General features: G+C 35.1%; 3 protein-coding genes and 1 long non-coding RNA gene across 4 annotated transcripts in view; 2 read left to right on the top strand and 2 right to left on the bottom strand.

Moving 5' to 3' along the window:
• Positions 1–1,333, top strand: part of LOC137655662 (uncharacterized) — a 17,324-nt gene extending 15,991 nt beyond the window's left edge. Inside the window, exon 11 of the mRNA XM_068389605.1 lies at positions 1,153–1,333. Within this exon, the coding sequence (XP_068245706.1) occupies positions 1,153–1,298 (146 nt within the window). The 3' untranslated portion in view covers positions 1,299–1,333. The remainder of the gene's footprint in view (positions 1–1,152) is intronic.
• Positions 1,334–2,632: 1,299 nt separating this feature from the next.
• On the bottom strand, positions 2,633–5,768 carry LOC137655663 (nuclear pore complex protein DDB_G0274915-like). Its single transcript, XM_068389606.1, has 2 exons — positions 5,644–5,768; positions 2,633–3,906 (listed from the first exon to the last, which is right to left on the bottom strand). The coding sequence occupies exons 1-2, from the start codon at positions 5,653–5,655 to the stop codon at positions 2,869–2,871; spliced, it is 1,050 nt and encodes a 349-aa protein (XP_068245707.1). The 5' UTR covers positions 5,656–5,768; the 3' UTR covers positions 2,633–2,868.
• LOC137655665 (uncharacterized) lies at positions 3,377–14,431 on the top strand. The gene is made up of 2 exons (XR_011046850.1): positions 3,377–3,462; positions 14,273–14,431. It is a non-coding gene; the product is annotated as an uncharacterized lncRNA (long non-coding RNA).
• Positions 13,657–16,261, bottom strand: LOC137655664 (uncharacterized). Its single transcript, XM_068389607.1, has 2 exons — positions 16,161–16,261; positions 13,657–14,734 (listed from the first exon to the last, which is right to left on the bottom strand). The coding sequence occupies exons 1-2, from the start codon at positions 16,170–16,172 to the stop codon at positions 13,958–13,960; spliced, it is 789 nt and encodes a 262-aa protein (XP_068245708.1). The 5' UTR covers positions 16,173–16,261; the 3' UTR covers positions 13,657–13,957.
• Positions 16,262–19,855: the final 3,594 nt, after the last annotated feature.

Consider the following 19,855-nt stretch of genomic DNA (forward strand, 5'->3'; position numbering starts at 1 on the left):
TTTGTCTTGAATGTTTCTTTTCGTTATTAGATCAAGTGGTTTTCTTGATGTTATTTATGATTGTTTAATTGCCGATAATATTCCTAATGATTATAGGAGATAGATCATAATGTTGAAATGATAGGAATAGCATATACAGTACAATATGATCACACATATATACATACAGCGACAGGAAATATATATACATAAATATATGTATATATATATATATATATATATATATATATATATATATATATATATGTATATATATATATATATACATATGTGTATACATATATATATATATATATATATATATATATATATATATATAAATATATATATATATATATATATATATATATATATATATATATATATTTACGTTGGATACTTCTCTCTGGTTAACATTCATTTTCCCTTTGCCTACATATACACCGAATAGTCTGGCCTAGTCTTTATATATACTCCTCTGTCCTCATACACTTGACAACACTGATATTACCAAACAAATTTTCTTCTCTCGAGGGGTTAACTACTGCACTTTAGTTATTCAGTGGTTACTTTCCTCTTGGTAAGGGTAGAAGAGACTCTTCTGCTATGGTAAGCAGCTCTTCTAGGACAAGGACACTCAAAAATCAAACCATTGTTCTCTTGTCTTGGGTAGTACCATAGCCTATGTACCATGGTCTTCCACTGTCTTGGATTAGAGTTATCTTGCTTGAGGGTACATTCATTCACACTATTCTATCTTATTTCTCTTCCTCTTATTTTGTTAAAGTTTTATATAATTTATACAGGAAATATCTATTTCAGTGTTGTTACTGTTCTTAAAATATTTAATTTTTCCTTGTTTCCTTTCCTCACTGTGCTATTTTCCTTGTTGCAGCTCTGGGCTTATAGCATCATGCTTTTCCAACTAGGGTTGTAGCTTATCTAGTAATAATAATAATAATAATAATAATAATAATAATAATAATAATAATAATAATAATAATAATAATAATAATAATAATAATTGAAACGTTATCTCATGAATCAGTTGCTGAACGATAAAACATCCAAGCAAATGATACCTCATATTATATAAGTACGAAAGTACCCCATATGGAAATTGGAAATCAATCAAAAAGTATACCATCATCTAAACATGGATTCCATTGACAGACCTGGAGGTGACGTCGCCCACATTAGTGACAAGCGTCGATGTTAGTTTCGGCTTGGGAGGGATGCACTACTGCAAACTCCTGCCGCCAAGTCGTGCCCTGGAGTACATAATGGTGGACAGCTTAAAGCACACTCAGCCCGTGTAAAATGAAGCTTCGTGAATTAATCCCAGTTAAATTTCTTCATTTGGTTTTATTATTACTCATTGTGGATCCTTATTATATCATTATATTTTTTGCTTATGTGTAAGTCAATAACCCATGGGGTATGAATTCAATTAATAGATACAATCGGACATTTAACAAGAAGTTACACTACCCTACCAAATGCAGTAACTATTCAAATATAGTTACTAGAAGTCAGTAACAACAAAAGTGACCTTTCGTGACATTTTTATTGAGCTAATCTGGCCAAATGAAGTATAATTAAAGGTTTAAAGGTAACTCATCAGCTGCAGGAACAATGGACAGGACAATGTCTTGAAGAACGACCTATACATGAATTTGATCAGAGCACAAATACTTTCTCCATCCCAGGTAAGACGTGGAAGAGCCAGGCAAAGGCTACTGATGACTCAGCATGTAAACCTACAGCTGCATGAAGTTCTGTCCAAATTTTGCCAGATTTTTTCTCTTAAATGTGTTAAATTACCTGTGTAATTTATTCAATGTTTGGTATGTTCCTTTAGTTTTTTCTTTGCTAGGAAGATTGCATAAACATTGTCTGTGGATCTTTGTAATAAATTCACCAAAGGTGAGTTTTGCTACTGGTCATAATAAAGTCAAATTCTGTAAATACTCTGATAGGCTAAATGTGCCTGCTGAATTTGTTTTTAAAGTCATTATTTGCTATAGATAGTAAATATAATAAATGAACATATTCTAAAACATATCATCGACTGAACTCTTGAGAATTAAGTAGACTATGCTATATATGAAGATATGGGACTCCACAGGCGTTGACATAGCATGGTTTGAAGGACTTACGCTGTTACGATAAAGTTAGTGCTATCATGAGGCAAAATACAGTACATCTAAATATGCTTATATGCCTTTAATAGAAAGCTGCGGACTATAATTATGAGCAAATTGTAGAGCCACTTCAAAAATGAAAATGGTTTGACTATTTCCGTTCACTTTGAAAATGTGTTATAAGGATACCTAGGTCTCATATGAATCCTAGTGCACCGATCATTGTTCACTCAGGCTAATTTTAAAGTTGCTATATAGACCAAAATTTTGTGATACCAAAAATAAAACCATTGCACCATCTAAAATTAAAATCATGTTTTCGCCATGATAAGTACACAACCATTACTTTCCACGTTTTAAGAATAGTTTGTAATTTAAGGTAATTGATTAGATTGTTAATTCAATTCAATCTTCATATTGTAATACTGACTAGAACCACTACTTTTGATTGTCTTCGATATATGGCGAGGGGGAATGAATGATAACCATTTTGAAAATAAAATTCATAATTTTTTAATATCACATTTTTTATACGTTTTAAATATGCAGAAAGAAGTTGACAATAGTCAAATGATGTCTATGCTCCGGTGATCAGTGATTGGTCCCGACAAGAAGCCTTTCAAATACTGCATCTCTGTAATTCCACAATTGGTGTCACGTATTCTCAAATGACCTATTCAAGAATAGCAGAGCTATAGAGAGGTATCTAAAGACTCTTTAAAATCCTTGAGGCTTTAAAATCAGCTTAACCATAGACAGTGTTAATTGGCAGTGTTCTGAAAGGGAAGCCAGCAGTGTATGTTGTTGTTGTTGGGTACTGGATGGGGAGATTCTGGTAAGTGTATGAAGATGGCACAACTGTTCCAGTGTTGACAGCTGGGTAAGTGAAACCAGTAACTCCAGTGGTTGTGGTCAAAAGCTGAGGATCAGCCTCTGGGTCAGCAGAGCGCTTAGCACGGGTTACGCCTTCCTCCTTTGGGGCTTCAACTTTGACAGTGCCTACAAAAGGTTGAACGAAAGGCCAGTTGGTGGTGTAAGGACCAAGGCCAGTGGTGTAAGGAGTAAGGTTGGTGGAGAAAGGGTATGTTCCTACAATTGGAGAAACTCCAGTGTGGGGGATGGTGCTTACAGCAGCAGGAAGTCCAGTGTATTGGTAATTTAGTGCTGTTGGAATTGTAGCCAGAGTGGTAGTAGATGCAGGAGTAGAGATAGCCTTGATGGCAAGCTCTGGATCAGCAGAGCGCTTAGCACGGGTTACGCCTTCCTCCTTTGGGGCTTCAACTTTGACAGTGCCTACAAAAGGTTGAACGAAAGGCCAGTTGGCGGTGTAAGGACCAAGGCCAGTGGTGTAAGGAGTAAGGCCAGTAGTGAAAGGGTATGCTCCTACAATAGGTGAAACTCCAGTGTAAGGGATGGTGCTTACAGCAGCAGGAAGTCCAGTGTATTGGTAATTAAGTGCTGTTGGGATTGTAGCTAGAGTGGTAGTAGACGCAGGAGTAGAGATAGCCTTGATGGCAAGCTCTGGATCAGCAGAGCGCTTTTGGCGGCCGGTGGTATCCTCAGCAGGTTTGGCGGCTAAAATGGTAGGGATGGAGTATGGGTAGTATCCAAAGTTGTAGGGAAGGGCTGCCCTTATCGATGGGAAGCCCTCTTTGGGATACATTGCAGTGTAAGTACTGATCACACCACCATCAGTCTTGATCGTTGGAGTCAGCAGAGGTGCGTTGTAAGGCAAGATCAGCTGAGGCTTAGCAGCCACCAGACCCAAAAGACACAGCACTGCCTGAAAGGAAATACATTGACCATTTGAAAATGATTTGTATATAAATATACATATAACTTTTTTATATAGATATGGCTCTGTATATGCAGAGGTAACTATATAATCAATATTGAACTTATAACTGTATATATAAATGCATTATACATGTATATATGTAGTATATATGTGTGTGTCCATTTGTATATATCTCTGGATAGATATATGTATATTTACATATTTGCTTATATATACGTATATATATGTATATATATAAACATATTATATATACATATATATACACACACATATATATATATATAAATACATATATGTATATATATATATATATATATATATATATATATATATACTGTATATATATATATATAAATATAAATATATATTTATATATATATATATATCTATATATATATATATATATATATATAGTTTTTATGTGTGTGTTTATGTGTGTGTCTGTCTGTGTATTTGTGTGTCCGAGTATTACGCTTTGCCATACCTCTTCGTGCAGTATAAAAAACGCATTAGATTCTAAAATCGACCAATTTTGTGGAAACTAATAAAACGTAAACATTTCCTAACATCCTGTCTTCATAACAATGCAAACGCAAAATTAATATAATCATCGTTCAGTAATGAGTATGTAATCTATTGTGCAAGTTGGCCTTTTGATTCATTGTTAATTGTCTTGACTGATGAACATACAAAGTCACAGATGCAATAATTTTTTATCCATAAAAGTAATAGATATTTTTTTAGAGTTGATAAATAATTTCGAAAGTTCACTGTAGCACTTATGTTGTGCAACGTTGTGTTCCACTGCTGTTTTTCTTCTATCCTTTTTTCAGCTAATTCTCTACTCAGTGATCCCACCTAACATTGTTTTATCATTACTCTCTAAGCTATACTATAAGTCCAATTGAAACATCAGAAGGGTGCAAGTTCAAAGGCTTCAATGGGAAAAAAAGAGCACCAGAGAAAGGAATATTTAGAGATAAATTATGAATTATGCTGAAGGTACAACAATGAATGATAGACAAGGTAAAACATTTGATCTACGAAGTAATAAACATATGAACATGATCAATGAAGAATTATCTAAACGCATTTTGAACTTCTGATAGTTCTAAAAATTCAATTTCATGATTAAAAGGCTAAATCAAAACTGTATTATGCTGAAAATGAGAGGAAAGGATTGACTCTTAGAATTGACTGTAAAATTAGGATTGTTTGGAAGATGGTTCAACCTGAGAAAATCTCAATGCAAAGGACGGTCAGAATTATGAAAAGAAATTCATGATGTATAATAACCCAATTATTGACAATGATATCAAATTTACCTGTCATCGAAATTAAAGAAAATGATAAAACTTAAGTTTTTATCGGACAACTTTGAATAAAAGAATAAAGAATATTTTATCAGCATAATGAGGACTCCAAAATTCTAAGAAAATCTTTTCCAATAAACCATTTTTTACAGTTCAAGAAGAGATAGACTAAGCGCATTTCCTCAAAGTCAAATTTAAAGTCAAGAATTTAGTAATGAAATGAGATCAAGCAAATAGATTATCATCATCTGCAAAAGCAATTGGCTCGTTCTCTATGTCAAAACACATAAGAATTCTACTCTAAGGAACAACAGAAACCAACTTCCTTAACTCACTATAATCCCATCAACAAATACTCTTTATAACATAATAGTTAAAGAATCATTTGAGCTACTCGCTGCTTACTTACCAGAACCTTCATCTTGTCTTGCACTAAGAAGAACGATGCCGGTTGCAGGACAACTGGCCTGATATATACCCTAGTCCGTCTCAGAATCCGCCCCGCCCCTTCGCTAGCGCTTTCAGTCCTTCGAAAATCTGGTTTACTTACCCCCAATCTTATCCCCATAAAATGGGTACAAGTTTCACGTGGATCAAACCGATGCTTATATAATTTATGCTTTTACTTGATGATGGAGAACTGTTGAGACTGATGGGAAAGTTTGAAAATTTTAGAATTAAAAAACTCGTGGTATATGTTAGGCTATGAGTAATTAATACAGAAAAAATAAATTTATGTTAATGGGCAAGAATAGAAATAAGCAAGTCATTAATGTACACAAAAGTAAATATGACATATGATGTTAGTATAATGATGAACGAATATATGATGGCAGGAGTATTTACAAAAGAAAGTAACAACATAGGAAAAGAAATGTTCATCTAGATAATCTATCCAGTACTGAAGATTAGAACATTGGTCTTACCACTGACATGGTGGAGTTGTCTTAGGCTTGAAATATTTCGTTTTATTGTTGCTCACTAAATGCAATTACCTGGGCAATTTTCTTTCCCTTTTTTTGTGATATCCACATTATCCAAGGAGCATGGTCACTATATAACAAATGATCTGTAGCCATTACTCTGCCATAACCATTATCCTTCATCATTCTTGTGTACAATTTTTAGTTTTATGTACTGTACGTATGATATTCTATATCACATGGTAATGACAGTCACGACTGTAGCAAAGAAAATTTAATAAAAGAATATATCGCTTTCATTTTGCGATGAAGAGATTAGATATGATATATTCGTTCGACCTCTTATTATCATTATTATCATTATTATTATTATTATTATTATTATTACTATTATTATTATTATTATTATTATTACAAGCTAGGCTATATCTCTAGTTAGAAAAGCAAGATGGTAAAAGCCTAAGGGCTCCAACAGGGAAAAATAGCCCAGTGAGGAACGGAAACAAGGAAATAAATAAACTACAAGAAAAAATAAACAATGAAAATAAAGTATTTCGAGAACAGTAACATTAAATTAGATCCTTCACATATAAACTATATAAAATTAAAAAAGTAAGATGAAGAGAAACTAAACAGAACAGCGTGTCCTTATAGCATGGGTGGACTTATTTGAGAGGTCAAAGTCAGTCTCTTTCTCCTTTTGATACCTAACCACACTTACAAGCTGGATCAATCTATACCAATCAACCAACAGTAACAATGAAAGTAGTTTGAAGCCTTTATGCTAAACTCCGTGTGAATGATACTTGCTTTCATAATGCCAATATAAAAACAGATTTTATATGATGTCAAGTTTCACGGGGACAGACATCTACATATTTTTAGAGGCAAACTAAAGCAATCGCTGAGGTTAATTCATGTTAATTACCTGTTCTTGCTAATAAGGTTAATGCATTCTCTTTATTCTCAGAACATTTGAAAAATAAAACCTGTTTCGTTTATTTTAAAATATTTATATAATTATCAGAAATGTTTTTTTTTTCTGAAAATACAAGTATTCCTATAAGTGATACTGAAGAAAATTACGATAGAGAATTCATTTATTCTTTTTTACAGAACTCATATCTAAGGAGCAAAACACTTGTAGATAAATTATTATAACCAGGCTATGGCCAAAGTACAAATAAAACAAGTAGGAAATATCTTTCTCATTCGGGATTTGGGCCATCAACTACAAAAGGATTTAGCCAAACATTTACCCTCTCAACTTCCAAAGACATAAAAGAAAATGAATGAGTTGTACAGCTGCATATCCATGGAATTATAACGGAACTATGATTCCAAGATTCATTTTGCGACGACCAATAGGATAAATAACTGGCTCCTGTTTCTGCTGTCATCAGCTTAACCCTCAAGGAGAACGTCATTCTAAGCATATGTTTTAGGGTCTACTGTCTGCTTGCAATGCATAAATCACTTGGGTTCAATGGGAAGGAAAAGCAAAATTACCTACTTACTACTGGTGGGGCAAGGGGGGAATGAAATCATAGTTAGGGTTGTATTGTAGTGAGACCAGTGACGACTGGTGAAATCTAACTGAGGCCCTTTGCGTCAATAGGCGAAGGAGGAGAGACCTACCATGATTCCATGCACATTGTCTCTGCATTCCCTATTCTTCCTTCTTTTTTTCTTTCTGCAAATTAGTTGATAGAATATCGGTCCAAGTCTTCCGTGCTCGTTGGTTCATATTCCAAGGGAGGAGCTTATTGTTAGCCTCTGTAATTGTCGTAAATATTCCTGGTAAAATAAGCCCCACCCCCTGATGACGTTATAGCCAATCACACTGTCTCACACATTAGCAGCGCTTACAATACATCCCCTCACAAATATCACCCAGAATTTATGCAACGACTATACGCTCAGGCAATAATGTCTGGTTATAATTTGCCTGAGTATATCTTTAATAGTTAGGATATGGTCAGACTTTAGGGCAGTATCCTGCTTGCTAGGGCATTGTCTTGCTTGCTAGGGCATTGTCCTGCTAGCTAAGGCATTGGCACTGCCCCTTGCCTCTGCAATTCATAAGCAGCCTTTAAACGTCTAAACTCTTTAAACTAGTTATTATTCATGAAGCATACCTTTGTGAAAATATACTTAAACTCCTTACCTAACTCAAGCTTCAATATTGTTAACAATACACAAATAGAGTGACAAGTAGTCAAACGAACAAAGAAATAACTGACCCTGAAACACCAGCCACCTATTGAGCTTAATATCATTAGCATTCTTACCATATTATCCAAAGTGGTCCTGTATTGAGTGTCTACGTAGTTAGGGGTATATATACCCACACTTATATCTTGTTCTTTTAACATTCATAATTTAAGACATGGAGAATCTCCGTTTATGAGAACTTCGAGTAATATATTATTAGTTCTTTTTCTTGAACGGCATTCACTCTCAATAAATGAAACTCTTAATTTACGTTATATATGGACACTCGTCTTTTTTTCCACTATTACGTTCAGCGTTTGCCAGTGACCTTTCTTGAGACGACTGTTTTTGTCTTTGATTTAAAATGGAATGAAATTGGAACATCACATTGTCAGTAAATAGATTTGCTGCTTACCCTGCCGAAGCCTTATCTGTGTGAGATGCTTCTAGATAATCTACAGGGTTTCCTGCCTTTCGACATCTCCCTTACATCACTCAAAGAGACAGGGTTTGTGTCTCTGTCCCTCCTCCCCTTCAGATGAAATATCCTCCACTACCTCTTGTTGCTACTACTTATGCAACACCAACAGCTCCTCGGTCATCCGCTGCTTGCTATGTTTCTCAAGCACAGCGTTGATGCCATCCCTGACCACCTCCAACCCCATTGTGCTCCGTAAGGACACATTTCATCGTCAACTAACTCCTTTTGCATCGGTTTTAACCCCTCAAAATCACGTGCTGCCATGCATTCAGGCCAAAGTTTCCTCCATGAAGACTTGAGGGTTCTCCTTGTGACCCATAACCAGGCTTTATCAAAACTTTCATAGGGTGAGCTTGGTCTCTTTATTGACCTCAAAGCATCGCCGAAACATTAACTGAGTATATTATCTTTTTTTAATTGTAGATCACCTACGGATCCTTGGGTTTCAGAATTAGAGTGATGTTGGGCAGCAGGAACTTGATCATGATGGACTTGAGTTCCTCCATCAGAATATCTTCAATGACTGGAGAATGAGCAAGAGCATTGTACATAAGCAACAAGACTTGAAGTGGACGGCTCTTGTTTATAAGGTACCTTTACATTCTAGGACAATAACCTCATTGTTTCATTTGACAAACAAAATGCGTGTTACCCAAACCTTGTTTGTTTTTACTTCCATATGACATTGAATTGCTTCCTCTGCACCGTCCACGTCTTAAAGACTCACGGATTGTCAAAGTGAAACAGTAGGAGAGGTTGATTTTGCAATCCACACTGGATTAGTACATAACAACAGGGTTAGATAGTCTCTCATGGCTTTATGACTATAAATTGCCTTCTCTTCACAAATTATGTTCTCGAATATAGTATCTCCTAACTGCTCCTCATTGATCCCCGTCAGAAGCAAGTTCTCGTCATTGCCCAGAATACCTGGTCGTTTTTTTCATCAGACTAAGAGCCCCCTATTGCAGCATCAATTTTTCTTATTACTTTTTCTTCTACGGGATTGTGCTAATCTATGAGGGTACATTTTTGAAAGGTTTTCCACACATACCTTTATCATGCTTCTCAATAATTTCTTTTTTCAGCTCTAAGTTTATCATCTTCTTTCTTAATCATTTTGGGGTCCATTGTTTAGATGATGTTTTATACTATTTATACTGTGAACTTGACATTACCAATAGTGATTCTATTTTATAAAGAACATGCAATCACAACTTTATGTAAGAAAGAGGCTAAAGATGTTCACAAGATAATGTTATGTGATGCTGTTACGAGTGCTGCAGGTGGAGTAGAAGACTTAAGGTCTGAGCAGGGGTGAGGGATGGGAGCCAAAACAAAACAAAAGGGCTTAAAAATCATATGAACTCAGCATGGGTAGCATATGAGTGCCGCATTATTTTTTCTACATAGCAGGTGCTAGTCTCATTAGTATTTTTCTACAAAAAATATAAATATGGAAGGAAATTTTTGCTTGGAAACAGATACAATGATCGTATCCCGAGTTACTCGTAAACCGAGGCACTTCTTTTCTATTCCATACCAGGGCTACAAATAGGCATCAAGTTCTCAAACCCCATTGGGATTTGTACTTGAAAAGCTATATTTCATATCTTTCATTTACTAATAATGTATACTTTGGTGTAAAACTATACATACACACACACACACATATACAGTATATATATATATATATATATATATATATATATATATATATATATATATATATATATATATATATATATTTGTATTCATTATTACATATTGTCTCCTCTATTCTTTATATACAGTACTTACTACATTTTCCTATTTCTCTTTTTAAAATGAATTTTGTGGAAGCTTGGAAGAGAGAGACACGTACTTCAGGCTCGAGAAATATTAATAAAATAGGATGTCAAAGTTTACTTCTTTTTTCTGGGGGGGTGGTTTACTCAGAATGATTTTGCCTTCATGACAACTCCAGTTCGAGAGGACAATAATCATCCTATCAAGAAAGACTTTTGATGAAAATAGGAGATGAATGGCTTTAGTTTAAAGGTTTAAAGACTACTCATGAATGACAGAGGCGAAGGACAGTGACAATGCCTTATCAAGCAGGACAATACCCTAGAGACTGACCATATATATATATATATATATATATATATATATATATATATATATATATATATATATATATATATATAGTAGTCTACATATGGAAAATTGAAAGTTGTGTATATGTAGAAATGCTCAACAGTTTCGTCCGCCAATAGACCTCTTCTTGGAGCGTTTATTATACAAAAAAAAAAAAATAAACGCTCCAAGAAGAGGTCCATTGGCGGACGAAACTGTTGAGCATTTCTACATATACACAACTTTCAATTTTCCTTATGTAGACTACTATATATTGACTTATCTTCGTGCTGAAGAAGATTACATCTGTAATATATATATATATATATATATATATATATATATATATATATATATATATATATATATATATATATTATATATATATATATATATATATATATATAGGTATATATATATACCTATATATATATATATATATATATATATATATATATATATATATATGATCAGCACGCGAGCCCCCTCTCCAACCAAGCTAGGACCAACGAGTCCCAGGCCATGGCTGTTGATGACTCAGCAGATAGACCTATAGACTCCCACAACCAACCGGCATTCTTACCTCACAAGGATGGTGAGGCTGCACCAACAAAAGGAAGTAACGAATTTAAGTGGGACTCTATCCCCAGCCTGGCGACCACCAGTTAGGAACGTTACCACTTAGGCAACTCCGGATTCAGGTTGTAAGTGAAACATCTTTGGTGTCATTTGCTTTCAAATGAAAAACTATTATTTGTTTTTGACCTCTACTAAAGAAATAACAAATCAAATGGATATCAACAATTTGATAATGATTACTGCTTTCAAATGAAAAACTATTATTTGTTTTCGACCTCTACTAAAGAAATAACAAATCGAATGGTATATCAACAATTTGATAATGATTACTGCTTTCAAATGAAAAACTATTATTTGTTTTTGACCTCTACTAAAGAAATAACAAATCGAATGGTATATCAACAATTTGATAATGATTACTGCTTTCAAATGAAAAACTATTATTTGTTTATGACCTCTACTAAAGAAATAACAAATCAAATGGATATCAACAATTTGATAATGATTACTGCTTTCAAATGAAAAACTATTATTTATTTTTTACCTCTACTAAAGAAATAACAAATCAAATGGTATATCAACAATTTGATAATGATTACTGGGGAAAAATTGAATACATAGCTATTGTGTCTGGAGAAGCTTAGAGAACTACTTATAACCCTTTCCGAGATATCATTGCCATCATGGCTTCCAGATAAAGAATACATTCCATCAAATTGTGTATAGCAGCACCGAAAAGGTCGTCTACTTCAAAATGGAATGAATAAAGAATCAAATTAATCAGATTCCCTTCCACTTAGAAAAATATCAAAACGGCCCCATTCGAATTGCAAAACAGTTTTGAGCCTGTTTTGTGGTGAAGAAATAAGTTGAACGGGTTATTTTCTTTCAAAAACATAACTCTTCTATTATTATTATTATTATTATTATTATTATTATTATTATTATTATTAGCTTAGCTACAACCTTAGAGGGAAAAGTAGGATACTATAAGCTTAAGGGCTCCAACGGGGAAAATAGCCCATTGTGGAAAGGAAATAAGGAAACATAGAATAGTGTGCCTGAGTGTACCCTAAAATAAGATAATTGTAACCCAAGACGATGAAAGACAATGGCACAGGGGTTATGGTACTACCCAAAACTCGAGAATAATTATTTTATTCTCTTAGAAGAGCTACTAACTATAGCTAAAGAGTTCCTTCTACCCTTACCAAGTGGAAAGTATCCGCTGAACAATAATACTGTACAAGAGTTAACCCTTTGAGTGGAAGAGATTCTTTTTGGGTTATCTTTGCGTTGCCAGGTGTATAAGGAAAGAGGAGAATGAATAAGTAATATCTCAAAAGGTGGCTGGTGCCTTGGCCAACCTACTAACGGAATTACTACAATTGATTTCTTCACGTGATTGTAGGTATTGAGCAGATTCAATTTACCAAATAAACAATTCAAAACTCAGTAGAAAAGTGAACAGCTTTTGTTTTAAGAAATATTGCTTAGACACTTCTAAACCATATTAGAAACTAGACATTAGATAATATTTTTCTGTTCAATATACATCATAAAAACGAAAACTGCATGACGTACAGCATTATGCTCTTTAAAATTCTCATTACATTTGTCTTTTTCAGTTTATCCGCATGAAGTTCTGTCCATATTTTGCCACATAATCATTGTTAGATGTCGTCTACATCTAACTATGATTGTATGTCTTTATTGGAAAACTAAGGGCTTAAATTATAAGCAAATTGGACAGCCATTTTAAAATTTAAATGATTTGACTATTTCCAATTACTTTGAACATATGTACTTTGGATTCCTAGGTCTCAAATGACTCCTAGTGCACCAATCATTATGCACTTAGGCTGAAGTTGACATATAGACTAAAACATTTGTGATACCAAAACCAAACTATTGCATCCATCTGAAGTGAAAATAATGCTTCGGCCATGTTTGGTAGTCAACCATTTCTTTCTACCTTTTAGAAATATGTTGTTATCTAAAATATTTTTTTTTACTCTTAATTGAATCTAACTATGATATTTTGATAATTAAAACAATACTTTTGACTGTTTTTGATATGTGACGAAGGGGGAATAAATGATAATCATTTTGAAAATAAAATTTATCAAAACTTTTTTAATATCACATTTTTTTATACGTTTTAAATATGTATAAAGAAGTATTGACAAAGAAAGTAACCATAGTCAAATGATGTCCAGGTTCCGGTGATCGGTGATCGGTCCTGTCAGAATCAATGGATGTGATGTTAACCAAGAAGCCTTTTAAATACTGCATCTCTCTAAGTCCACAATTGGTGTCACGTATTCTCGAATAAGCTATTCAAGAATAGCAGAGCTATAGAGAGGTATCTAAAGACTCTTTAAAATCCTTGAGGCTTTAAAATCAGCTTAACCATAGACAGTGTTAATTGGCAGAGTTCCGAAAGGGTAGCCAGCAGTGTATGTTGTTGGGTAACGGAAGGGGAAGTTCTGGTAAGTGTATGTAGATGGCACAACTGTTCCAGTGTTGACAGCTGGGTAAGTGAAACCAGTAACTCCAGTGGTTGTGGTCAAAAGCTGAGGATCAGCCTCTGGGTCGGCAGAGCGCTTAGCACGGGTTACGCCTTCCTCCTTTGGGGCTTCAACTTTGACAGTGCCTACAAAAGGTTGAACGAAAGGCCAGTTGGCAGTGTAAGGACCAAGGCCAGTGGTGTAAGGAGTAAGGCCAGTGGTGTAAGGAGTAAGGCCAGTGGTGTAAGGAGTAAGGCCAGTGGTGTAAGGGTATGTTCCTACAATTGGAGAAACTCCAGTGTAAGGGATGGTCTGTGGTACAGAGTAAGTGCTGACAGCAGCAGGAAGTCCAGTGTAACGGTAATTAAGTGTGGTTGGGATTGTAGCTAGAGTAGGGAAATTGATGGCAGGATCTGCATCAGCAGAGCGCTTTTGGCGGCCGGTGGTATCCTCAGCAGGCTTTGCGCCCAAAATGGTAGGGAAGGAGTATGGGTAGTATCCAAAGTTGTAAGGAAGGGCTGCCCTTATCGATGGAAATCCAGCATTTGGATACGTTGCAGTGTAGGTGCTGATCACACCGCCATCAGTCTTGATCGTTGGATTCAGCAGAGGTGCGTTGTAAGGCAAGATCAGCTGAGGCTCAGCAGCCACCAAACCCAAAAGACACAGCACTACCTATAAGAAGAAGCAACAATTAAATAAACTTAATATTGATATATATCTATATCTATATGAGTGTGTGTTTGCATATATATATATATATATATATATATATATATATATATATATATATATATATGTGTGTGTGTGTGTGTGTGTGTGTGTCTGTGTGTGTGTGTATGTGTGTATGTATTGTTAATGTATTTAGGTTGTGTTTAATGCACATTATATCGATAAGTGAAAGTAAGTCAGTCACTTAAATTCTTAGAAACCAATATACATATATATATATATATATATATATATATATATATATATATATATATATATATATATATATATATGTGTGTGTGTGTGTGTGTGTGTGTGTGTGTGTGTGTGTATTTGTGTGTGTCGTGGGATGTATATGAGTATTTTTAGGGTGTATAAATAAGGATGTTATCTTACTTGATAATATATGACCAGTGCCCATACGAATAACATGAATATAAATAAATGTATTTTCACTAAGAAATTCAAGTTATTGGAGAAATTGCTCCATTAAAAAAAAAGTTCTCCTTAAAGAATTTTAACTAATCTAATTTGCGCTTTTACCAACGGGCTTTGATCTTTAATTAAATATCATTCAGGATAATTTTAGATATATTACTTTTCGGTGGTCTGAAATTTATATGCTATAGTTTCCGGTGTTGATTCTAATTACCACATACTGTGTTTCTGGATTTTTGAGCAAGAAAGGTTTTCGGGATATTATTTCAAATCACATGATTTTTACGGAGTTACAAATCTCCAATTCTTCAAATCTATAAATTTGTAATTTTTTTATCTTACTGTTTAATTTAGGGAAAAACATTATATATTAAGCAAGATCTTACTTTAATCAACATTGTTCACCCCATCTAGGAAAAAACCTTTATATTTAAGAGTATAACTGGCCTTTATGATACCTTTTGAATTTTTTCCAATAAACAGTTATCTATACTATAGTCGATTCTTTTTAATGAGGCGCATTTGCACTGACTCGCAGCGGTGCCCTTTTAGCTCGGAAAAGTTTCCTGCTATCTGATTGTTTAGAATTATCTCGTCCAACCAATCAGCGATCAGGAAAATTTTCCGAGCTAATAGGGCACCCCTCCGAGTCAGTGCAAATCTGCCTCACTAAAAAGAATTGACTATGGTTTGGTTATGCTGAATAAACGATACCTCATAGAAATAAAGGATACCTCATACACTGACTATGAAACAAGTAGTGACGCTGTAACAGAGAAGCTCCAACATATACATGTAAGTAATTAAATCAAAATAAAAGGATTTGAATCCACATGTAATGACTTTGAATACTGATAATCATTTCTCTCTCTCTCTCTCTCTCTCTCTCTCTCTCTCTCTCTCTCTCTCTCTCTCTCTCTCTCTCTCTCTCTCTCTCTCTCTCTGTACTTACCAGAAACTTCATCTTGGCCACGACTCAGCAGGACGATGCCTGTCCTCGGATAGCTGCTCCTATATATACCCAAGATCTTCCTCAAAAATCACCCCGCCCCCCCCCCTTTGCCATTGCCCTCAGGCCCTTAGGAATGTAGTTCGGTTACCCCAAGTCTTGTTCCCCGCCCCTCCCAACCCCCCCGCCCCCTTTGTCATCCAATATTTGCCCTTATACAACTACTTGAAGATGGTACACCAGGATCAACTTTAACTTCCTACCCCACCCTACCTCACCCTACCTCTCCAACACCAGTAAATATATAGCAAAAAAAGGGGGCAGCATTTTCTAGCTTTACCGTGTGGGACGGGTCTTGTATCCCTAGCTAGTATAACCCTTTGTTCGGGACTCCACCCAAATCCTTTTTTTTTATAACACTCCGTCGTTGCTATGTAGAAAGAACCGGCAAACTCTCTTGTATATTTTCGCATGATTTGCAACAATGGTAACGTCTTTAGCTGAAACTTGCGTTGGAATATCCAGAGGCCTTAGTGCTAAATGGTTTAATGTTTACATTTACTTGACAGATTATACTGTACATATCTGTTTCTTTTTCTTACCTGTTAGACTATCCTCTACTTTAGTTTGCTCTCGTATACATGTTTCTAATATCCTGTCTCGTAGTGCTATTCCCATCATTATTCTTCCCATAGCTCATTCGGTCTGTCTATTCTTCAATTGCAAAATAAATGGCTTATTTTATAATACTCATGTATAGGCACTGTGGAACTGCAATAGCTCCTATTATCACATAATAACATCGATAAGATTCATAATTCATTTTTCTTTAATACTTTTTTTATGAGTATTGTTCTTCAAATATAACAGGATTTTAAGCTATGAAACTTAAGGATTGGAAAAGATGGAGATGAGCTGAAAAGTATAGAATGACATATATACAATATTAAACCGTTCATAGTTATAGGTCTTCGTGACTGAAAAATAAAAACTGAGGAATGAACTATGAATTCGATTCATCATTTCTAAAGGATATGGTTTAAAGATTTAAAAGTCGTTCGTAACTGGCAGAGGCAAGGGACAGTGGCATTGCTCTAAAAAGCGGGACAATGCCCTAGAGACTGACCATATATCCATATAACCATTGGCTAAGACCCCTTTTCATCCAAGCTAGAACCAGGGAGGACCAGGCAATGGCTGCTGATGACTCCGGTGGACTAATAGGATCCCCAAACCATCCCTCCTTAGATCACAAGGATGGTGAGGTTGCATTCACTAAAGAAACTAACGAGTTTGAGCGGGACTCGAACCCCAGTCCGGCGAGCGCTAGGCAGGAACGCTTTCAATATATCCACCTGATTTATCATTATCATTATCAACTGCATCTCCTCTTATGCCTATTGACGCAAAGGGTCTCAGTTAGATTTCGCCAGTCGTTTCTATCTTGAGCTTTTAAATCAATACTTCTCCATTCATCATCTCCTTCTTTACGCTTCATAGTCCTCAGCCATGTAGGCCTGGGTGTTTCAACCCTACTAGTGCCTTGTGGGTCCCAGTTGACAGTTTTGTGAATTAATCTCTCTTGGTAAGTGCGAAGAGCATACCCAAACCATCTCCATCTTCCTCTCACCATGATCTCATCCACGTATGGCACTCGACTAATCTCTCTCATAGTTTCCTTTCTAATCCTGTTTTGCCATTCAACTCACAATATTCTTTTGAGGGTTTTGTTGTAAACTAAAAAAAGAAAAAAATGGTAAATATCCTCATGACAAATAGCTTTGCACTTTTCCTGAAACTGGCCGAAAAAAAGAGAAATATGCTTTGGCTAAACGAATCTTTAAGCATTTTAAGGTCTTCTATAATAACATTAATGAAAGATAACAAATACCTAAAATTGTTACTATTTTTAAACTCCCAAATGGCAGAAATAGTCTCCAAACATAATTGATGGTTATCATGAATTTGTAAATGAAATGAAATACTATGAAGATTTTGTTTACAGTATTACATATTTTGCTTATCGAATGCTGTATCCCAACCCTTTTTCCCAAAATCAGTATTTAACATCCCCAAAGAAAATCTAAACATTTAGGACTAAATGACTATCCTGTTATCCTGGTTATATCTCCAAGGACAGAACAGATTTAGTTCAAATGATCATTTGAGCATTAGCATTCATTTCTGAATCAAAAGAAATGATGAAGATTCTTTATATACTTTAAGTCTAAGAATTGATGACACTTGTTTATCTTCCTACGAGTGAAGAAACTGCTCTCTCTCTCTCTCTCTCTCTCTCTCTCTCTCTCTCTCTCTCTCTCTCTCTCTCTCTCTCTCTCTCTCTCTCTCTTGGAGGTAGTGAGCAGTAACACGGTAAACGACTTCAAGAATAAGTTACACAAGTCATAAAAAGCTGCCTAAACTATTAAACTAATTCGCTCTTTCCAAGAGTAAATGGAGTCTCCGCGGATGGACTAAAAAGTCTTTGAGACATCCAAAATCCTTGTAATTCTCTCTCTCTCTCTCTCTCTCTCTCTCTCTCTCTCTCTCTCTCTCTCTCTCTCTCTCTCTCTCTCTCTCTCTCTCTTTTGGCTTTAATTTTCATTTCTTCATGTACAAAGACTAATGATACAGTGAAGAAAATGGGGAACCAAATCTCAATGGGGAAACAGAATCTTGGAGTGATTTCCAGCTTCTAAAGTAAAGCGTAGGAAGGTAATAAATATGAACAAATAAAAGAAATGGAGAAGAAGACATAGGGTAAGCAAAAAGATTCCAGACGAAGGTCCACTCTACACTATAGTCCATTTCTTTTAGCGATGCATATTTGCACCAACTCGCGGCGGTGCCCTTTTAGCTCGGAAAAGTTTCCTGATCGCTGATTGGTTAGAATTATCTTGTCCAACCAATCAGCGATCAGGAAACTTTTCCGAGCTATAAGGGCACCGCTGCGAGTTGGTGCAAATCTGCATCGCTAATAGAAATTGACTTTAGAATCTCTATCTATTGTCTGTGTGGGGAGGGGATACATTGTATGTCCTCATGAGCGTACCGTATGTCCAATGTAATTTTCAAACCACATCATCATACATCGGTCTACCTGTGGCTTTAATGGTTAACATTCAGTGAACAACATTACATCTCTTTAAGAACACATTTTAGGCATTACTCAGTGTCGATGTTATCAGAGGATTGGTGTTCTTTTTTTTCTTTGTTATACGTGTATGTTTTACAGACAGAGAGAGAGAGAGAGAGAGAGAGAGAGAGAGAGAGAGAGAGAGAGAGACCTCCATTGCTACCAGCTTCGGTGAAAAGGTGCATCTGCCCATATATCAAAATTAAGAGCATAGAATCATGTTTTGAATCTTGATAAATATCGATGACCAATTGAATATCAGTAATTTCTTACGGCAGCCGAAGTCAAAGCATCCAAAAAAAGAAAAAAAATTTAATCCTGCATGTGATGTACTGTATTATTATTATTATTATTATTATTATTATTATTATTATTATTATTATTATTATTATTATTACTTGCTTAGCTACAACCCTAATTGGAAAACCAGGATACTATAAGCCCAAGGGCCCCAACAGGGAAAATAGCAGTGAGGAAAGGAAACAAGGAAAAATAAAATTTTTTAAGAACAGTAACAACATTAAAATAAATATTTCCTATATAAACTATTAAAACTTTAACT

Source organism: Palaemon carinicauda, chromosome 16, assembly GCF_036898095.1.
Source record: "Palaemon carinicauda isolate YSFRI2023 chromosome 16, ASM3689809v2, whole genome shotgun sequence".
Lineage (NCBI taxonomy): Eukaryota > Metazoa > Arthropoda > Malacostraca > Decapoda > Palaemonidae > Palaemon > Palaemon carinicauda.